Genomic DNA, 7796 nt, shown 5'->3' with positions numbered 1-7796 from the left:
GGCATGAAAATCAATTAATTATTCTTATGTCTTAAGCAATTAATCAAAGAATTTGGTAACCTAAAAAATTGATTATGAAAATATATATTTTATTAAGAATTTTCAAAGGTGGGTTGGATATCTTTTCAAGAAATGATTATTTAGGTTTTAATTACCAAAACACTCTTAAGATTAATAGAAAATATAAAACGCTTTTGTTGTAAAGACATATGGATCTACCACTAGTTGACACTTTTTCATCATGCTATTGGAAGGGGTGTGCAAAACCAGATATCCGGTCCAGTTTTGCATTTTTCTCATTCGATCTAGAAATTTGAAACCTGATCCAAATCCGATCCTGATTTTGCTTGATTCAATTTTGATTCGATCCAAATATTCAGATCAGATAAACTGGATATCTAGTTTTGATCTGAATTTTCATGGAAATTATTATTTGCCCCTAAAATTTTGTATTATTTTTTTGTACCCCCTTCTACATCAATATTTCATTACATTTTGACCCCCAAAGTTGTCATCGTATTTTCCACATACTTTACCACTTTTCACCTAGGATCCCAAAATAGCTTCTCAAAACTTGTAGTTACGGACAAAACTGGATCAGATCTGGATATCCGATTTCTTTGCAAAGTCAATCCAGTATTCAATCCAAAAATCCAGATCTTCCAAAAATTGATATCTGAATCTGATCTGAATTTTTGGATTATCCGGTTTTTTCGGATTAGATATCGGATCGATATGGATCAGATATCAAATATCGACTATTTTTGCACACCCCTAGCTATTGCCACAATTGACATGTGGCAAAAAGCGTCATTGCCACCTTTGACACGTGACAAAAAGTGGCAACATTTTGTACATGCTTGCTAAATATGCGACACACCTAATGGTTAAATGGCAAGTTTCGATTAGTTTGGGGGCAGCGGGTCACTATATAAACCTCTTCCGCCTTTGTAATTTCGCAGTACTGATATAAGAGTTAAATCAATTAGAAGGAAAAATCTGGATGTTGGCTATATCGTTTCGATCAGCAGCAAATCTTTGGAAGATATGATTGGTACAACAAATATTTTTCTAATATCTATTTAGAATTTAATATTTGAACATGAATCACACTTTCATTATTGAATTAAGACCTAGCTACGGTGATTAGATTAATAATATAACTGAAGTCACATCACTTTTTTTTTTTTTTTTTATGACCAGGTAGTACTCAGGCACCCCAGTTTACATATATTTCAACTAATCTTTCGAGACCTAGAATTATTAGTCGGATAAGAGCTTCAATGGCTATTTTCATTAGCACCCAATGAGAGATTAAATCTCAAACTCAAAATCTCTTGAATAATACACTCAAGAGTCATTATCAAACGCAAAACCGCTCAACCACCCAAAGGTAGGTAGTTAATCATGACTTTATTTTGCGTTCATGTAGAGTATTTTTTTCATCAATTATAGCCCAATTTTTTGCGTTTATACGTGGCCACCGTTATACAAAACGCTACATAAATTTTTAACATATGTGTTCTCGGTGTAAGTACCGTTTCCTTGTGTAAAATATCCATGGAGAAAAGAGTAGACTCCCACAATCTTTCACCTGCAACGGAAGAGAAGGATCTGAGCAAAGAGATTGAATTACTCTCTTCCCAGCTTCGTAAAGCAACAAACTGGGATGGTAGTGAACTTTGCCAATACCAAGGGTTTTGGTGTCGATCAGAGTTCCTTCATGGCATTATCCCTTTTCAAAGACATTTCCAAGCGCAAGACAGTGATTTAATATTGATCACATTTCCCAAATCGGGCACCACCTGGTTAAAAGCCATCACTTTTACCATTGTCAATCGTCCTCGTTATGCACTAGAAAATAGTCCCTTGCTCACTACTAGTCCTCATGTGCTAGTACCTTTCCTTGAATTTGATCTTTTTATGAGAAATCAACCCCCTAGTCCTATTTCTGAAGATCTCCCTACGCCAAGAATTTTCTCTACACCTACCCCATATGCTTCATTACCAAATTCTGTTGTGAATTCTAATTGTCGCATCGTTTACATGTGCAGGAATCCTTTGGATCAGTTTATCTCCCATTGGAAATTCTTGATCCAAATTCATCAAGACCAGAGCAAGGAGCTGGTTTCATTTGATGAAGCTTTTGAGACGGTTTGTAATGGAGTTCAAGGCTTTGGCCCTATATGGGAACATGTGTTGGGATATTGGAAGGCCAGCAAAGAGCAACCGCACAAGATATTGTTCTTAAAATATGAAGATCTAAAAGAGAATATCAACTTTCAAGTTAAAAGAATGGCCGATTTTTTAGGTTGTCCTTTCACTGAGAATGAAAAAAGCAAAGGAATAGTAGAAGAAATATCAAAATTTTGTAGTTTTGATAACATGAAAAATTTAGAGGTGAACAAAACCGGCATACTTCCTTCTGGCGCTAAATACAGTGACTTCTATAGGAAAGGTCAAGTTGGAGATTGGAAAAATTATTTAACACCTTCAATGTCAAAACGCTTAGAAAAGGTATATGAAGAAAAATTTAGTGGCTCGGGCTTGACGTTTAAAACATCCTAAGGGGTTAAGCTTCTATATGTTTGTTACATCAAAATAGCTTTTTATGGTTGTTTCCTACTAGTTTCCCTTTTAATTATTTATGGTGTATGAATCGTTTGAATAAAAATAAACTTTGTTGAAATTGAGTTCTATGTGCAGAGAGATGTAAAGAGCGTGTATTGGCATGACAAGTCCTCGAGGAAGAAGAGGAGATTTCCATAATAAAGTTTCAGGTCTTTTAATTGGGGGCTTTTGATTAAAAGACCATATTGAGTTTAAATTTAATTAAAAAGTTATCAAGTTTCAAACTCTTGACTGAATAGCCTTATTTTTAATTTATTAAGAGTAATTAAACATGATTAGTGCTTAATTAGGATTAATGAAGTATTGTGTAATCTTTTAAAAATAATGTTATGTCCCCAAAAACCTAAAATTGTTGCAAACAAACACAAACCCAAAACAAATTCATTAGCCTCTACCATCCCGCCATTAACGTGTTGGAACTGCCCTTCCCTGGTTGTTGTCTCTTCTTAGCAAAACCAAAGATCTTCTTCTTCGTCTACATCTTCTTCTTCCTTCGCCATTAACACCTTCTTCTTCCTTCGCCATTAACATCTTCTATACCAAAGATCAGCCTCCTCCTCCTCTTGACATTTCGTCCAGGTATGTGTATCTCCTCTTTGCATTTTATATTTCGATTACAAAGATTTAATGATGGATTGGGTTTGGGTAATGATTTTGATTTTGATTTAGCGGTTTAGGTTGTTGGGTTGTGTTTGATGTAATGCAAGTTGAAAGGAGTGAAATTTGTTGATTATTTTCTTGCATTGTGGGCAGTTGGGGGTGGTAGCACCGATTATAGGTGGAGATGATTGAAAATGTATTCTGGATCTGATGGATTGCTTAAGCGATCTGGAATATTGATAAGTGCTTGAAAATACACTTATACTTAGTGGTTTATAGGTATCGTTTGTGGGAAATTAGAATTAATTTGCATGAATAAACATAATTGTTTCATAAATGCTCTTTTCGAGATCACATGTATTTTTGTTGTGTTTTCAAGGAATAAAGCTTAAAAATAATATTCAGATGAGAGATGAGAGATGATGTTGGCGAGAGAATTTGTGATGATTGAAAACAAACGGATCGAGGATCGAACTTGAATTGAAGAAGTTATGGAGCTTTGAAGTAAAGAGGAGATTCTAGATTACGCTCCAGTTTGAGTATGCCTCAGTGTTTCAACTATAACTTGACCTTTAGAGACCATATCGAGATTATTCTTGAACCGTTAGAAAGCTGATTTACAGGACTAAATTTCATATGTTTAACACTTTTCCATATTTCATCATTATCATGCTCAAAAATCACCATCTCTTGAGTGATGAAGAATGATGCAAGGTTAGGAGAGGAATTGGACACTGTGCCGCAGCATTGTGCTGCAACACAACAAGACCAAAATCAACCATGCTACAACACAATGCTGGGGCACAGTCACGACAGCTGGGTTTTTAAATTCCGTGTTTGACTAGGAAATTGGGGTTTTAGGAGTCCTAAACTAAATAGAATTAAGGAAAACAAAACCCTAACCCTTGTGGGATATAAATAGAAGTCTTTTAGCATTATTTTGGGAGGATTCTTTAAAGATAAAAAAGTGAGAACAAAGATATGCAAGAACTCAAGGAAAAGGGAGATTAAAAAAAGCTTGGAGAAGAAGAATTTGAGGAGATCATCATCAATTCCATTAATCCAACCAAGTTTTACTAATTTTTTCTTCTTCTTTGTTATTATTATTTGTTATGAATAATACAATGATGTTCTCATATTTATTCATGAAGAACTAATTCTTTTGTGATTGAGGGTGATTTCAAAACCCTAGACATATCTTGTGATTAATAAAATCTACATCTTTTTATCTTTTAATCCCTCTTGATTATGTGATTTATTCTCTGAGAATAGCGTTGGGTTTCGCTAGATTGTTCTAATTGTTTAAGTGGCCAATTAAATAGTTAGGATTAATTTATTAATGCCAATTTAGGTGGTTTAGTATGGAATCGTTTTATTAACCTAAATAACTAGTGGTAAAGTGTGTGCTTGCATGCATTGGGGGTAATCACTCAAGATAACTAAACCAATCATATGAGTTTAGCCTTGATTCAGTAGGTCTCTTACTTCTTAATGCTTTTATTATTTTTAATCTAGAGATCGTATTCTGGGTTATATAATAAATAGGGAATTGGGTTACAACCGTGTCTAGCCCAATGACTCTGTAAGGAGAGATGGAACTTATCAACGATTGGTATTTTCTGAGCTGATGTGATCAAGAGGGTAGAAAGTTAAAGAGTGTTTTTATTTTATGCAATTCATGTCTAGTGGTGGCGAATAAACCTTCAATCTTTTTTCTCTCATATATTTCTCTTTCGTGAGTATTTGCTTGATTTAAGTTGTTGAATTTAGTTTCTTGGTTTTTGTTTTGATTTATTTTAATTCGTGACAAACCCCATTAGAAGTAGATAATTAATTAAGTTCACAAATCCTCTGCAGGAAAGAACCTTACTTGCTCTTTGCTACTACACGACTTTGCATTAGAATTTAGTGAGGTAAAATTAAGTGTTGCATTTGCATGCATCAAATATCGCTTAAGCGATCTGGTATGTCTGGTATAATGTAACAGATTGCTTAGCCGATCAGGTATCTGGCAGAAGATCGCTTAAGCGATCTATTATAAGTCTCATATATGGCAACAGATTGCTTAAGCGATCAGTTATGTAGCAGAAGATCGCTTAAGCGATCAGGCTTATTTATACCAAATTGCTTAAGCGATATACTGGATCGCTTAAGCAATCCAGTAAGCGCCACATCGCTTAAGCAATACACCACATCGCTTAAGTGGCTCTACAGATGCTTTTTAAAATCTATTAACCCTTAATATGTTGGTTAATAATATTTATTTTCTTGCATTATAGGTACTTGGCTATTATTAGACATGAGACAAGTTGTTTTGGGTGTTGAATATTTTGGTGAGTGGGTGGAGGAAGAAAGTTGTTGGAAGTGGATTGGGAAGAGCAAAGAAGTTATACCAATTGTTGTGAGCACAGAAGTTAGTTTTGATGAGTTGATTGATGAAATAATTAGAAGAGATGATTTGAGTTGCTCACGTAGTGATATAGTTGTGACGTATGTTTTAAGCAGAGTTCCTGAACATTATAAGGGACCTTATATTGTATTAAAGTCAGATTAAGGTGTAAAGTTATTTATGCTTTATGTGGGCGATAATGATTCGAGGCCGATTTTAAGGGTTTCTTTTGTGGATTAACCGTTGGAAGTTGGTTCAAAGAAAGGGATAACGAGGAAGTTGGTGGGGAGAATGCTAATTTTAATTTTAACTACGAGGGCATTGATTTCTTTGATGAAAAATCAAGAGTAGGTGGGTGTAGTTTGTGAGGAAGAAAACACTATGGTCCTTTATGTAGGTTCAAAGGTAGCAATTGCGAATAGTAGTGAATCACCTCATGTTTTTACTGATGGATCAGACTTGCGCGTAGGGTATTTATTTGACAACAAGGAGGAAGCGGTGAGAAAGCTAAAACTTGTTACTGTGAAAGGTACTTTTGAGTTCATCCCCAAAAAGTCTAATTCATCGGTAGTGACAATTGCATGTCGTGTCCGAAAGTGCAAGTGGGGGGTTTATTGTAGAAGGTTGGTAGAGTTGAAAAAATTTATTGTTAGCACATATACCCATGAGCACACATGTGGGTTGGAACATATTTCAGGTAAGCATCGACAAGCCTCTGCTGATGTTATTGGACAATTTGTCAAAAGCCAGTTTGTTGAAGTGAAAGGTCCATCTGCTAATGACATTCAGAGATTTGTGCGCACAGAGTTAGGATGTGATGTCAGTTACTGGAAATGCTGAAAAGGGAGACAACATGCACAAGATTTTGTGAACCAAGGTAGTAAGACGGCTTTGAAGTGGGACAAGAATATGAGGTTTAAATATTTTTTTATTGCTTACGATGCTGCTATAAGGGGTTTTGTAAATATGATAAAGGTGTTGGCTGTTGATGGTTGCTTTTTGACAGGAAAGTATGGAGGTACATTATTGGTGGCCACTGCACAGGACTGCGAGAATCACACATATCTCGTTGCATGGTGTGTGATTGACTCTGAGAACAACAAGTTGTGGACTTGGTTTTTTCAATAATTACTTACGATAGTGCCTAACAGTGACGAGTTGTGCATAATATCTGATAGGCACAACTCTATAAAGAAGGAGATTGCCACTATTTACCCTCTAGCATATCACGGATTCTGTATGAGGCACCTTGGCAAGAACATAAAACAAAAGTTTAAGTGTGCTGGCCTCCTTCAGACATACTACATGGTAGCAAAAGCTTATCGAGTTGATAAGTTCGAGGAGCACTTTCGACAAATCCGAATCAAGGATGATAAAATTGCTAAGTATCTTAAGCATGATGTTGGTTTCGAGCGATGGAGTAGAGCTTACTTTCCTAGAAGAAAATTCAATGTCATGACCACGAATATATTCGAAGTTGTTAATAGAAAGGGAGTTTCTAATTGTTGCCCTTTTTTATGCAATCCAAAGGACATTGTCATGGTGGTTCCACGAGCGTCATACGAAGTCAAATAATTTTAGCATAACAGTAGCTCCATTGGCTGAAAAATTATTGCGAGAACATATGGAATTGTCAAATGCACTGTTTGCCTATCCTCTCAATACTCAAGAGTTCACCGTGCGTGGCTATGGTCTGAATGCCCTAGTTAACCTTCTTAGTAAAACTTGTAGCTGTAAAGTGCTTGACATTCAATATTTACCTTGTCCTCATGCACTAGCAACACTGAAACACCAATGCAAGCCAGATTTTGGTTCAAGAATTTACACGAAACTTTGCTCCCCACTCTATATGGCAAACCACTACATGTTGGCTTATTCAGAAACAATATATCTAGTTCCTCCAAAAGAGCAGTGGGTGGTGCCGCCACAGTTGCTTGACATTATCATTCATCCCCCATTCAAGAAGACAAAAAAAGGGAGAAAAAAAAGTTAAGCGTATTCCATCATCTCGTGAGGTTTCTCGAAGGATGAATAAGTGCTTAATTTGCAAGCAACTTGGCCACAAGAAAAACAGTTTCAAGAATCAATCATATACAGATCAAGAAATTAGCTTCAAATCGATCAGAAGTAAGCAAGCAAGCTGCTGTTAGATCTATAGATAACAGCAGATCTGAAC

General features: G+C 35.7%; 1 protein-coding gene across 1 annotated transcript; it reads left to right on the top strand.

Moving 5' to 3' along the window:
• Positions 1 to 1560: 1560 nt before the first annotated feature.
• On the top strand, positions 1561 to 2769 carry LOC116118454 (cytosolic sulfotransferase 5-like). Its single transcript, XM_031404445.1, has 2 exons — positions 1561 to 2517; positions 2707 to 2769. The coding sequence occupies exons 1-2, from the start codon at positions 1561 to 1563 to the stop codon at positions 2767 to 2769; spliced, it is 1020 nt and encodes a 339-aa protein (XP_031260305.1).
• Positions 2770 to 7796: the final 5027 nt, after the last annotated feature.

Source organism: Pistacia vera, unplaced genomic scaffold (assembly GCF_008641045.1).
Source record: "Pistacia vera cultivar Batoury unplaced genomic scaffold, PisVer_v2 Contig845, whole genome shotgun sequence".
Taxonomy (NCBI): domain Eukaryota; kingdom Viridiplantae; phylum Streptophyta; class Magnoliopsida; order Sapindales; family Anacardiaceae; genus Pistacia; species Pistacia vera.
Note: the sequence above shows the minus strand (reverse complement) of the source record. Positions and strands in the feature narration are given on the sequence as shown.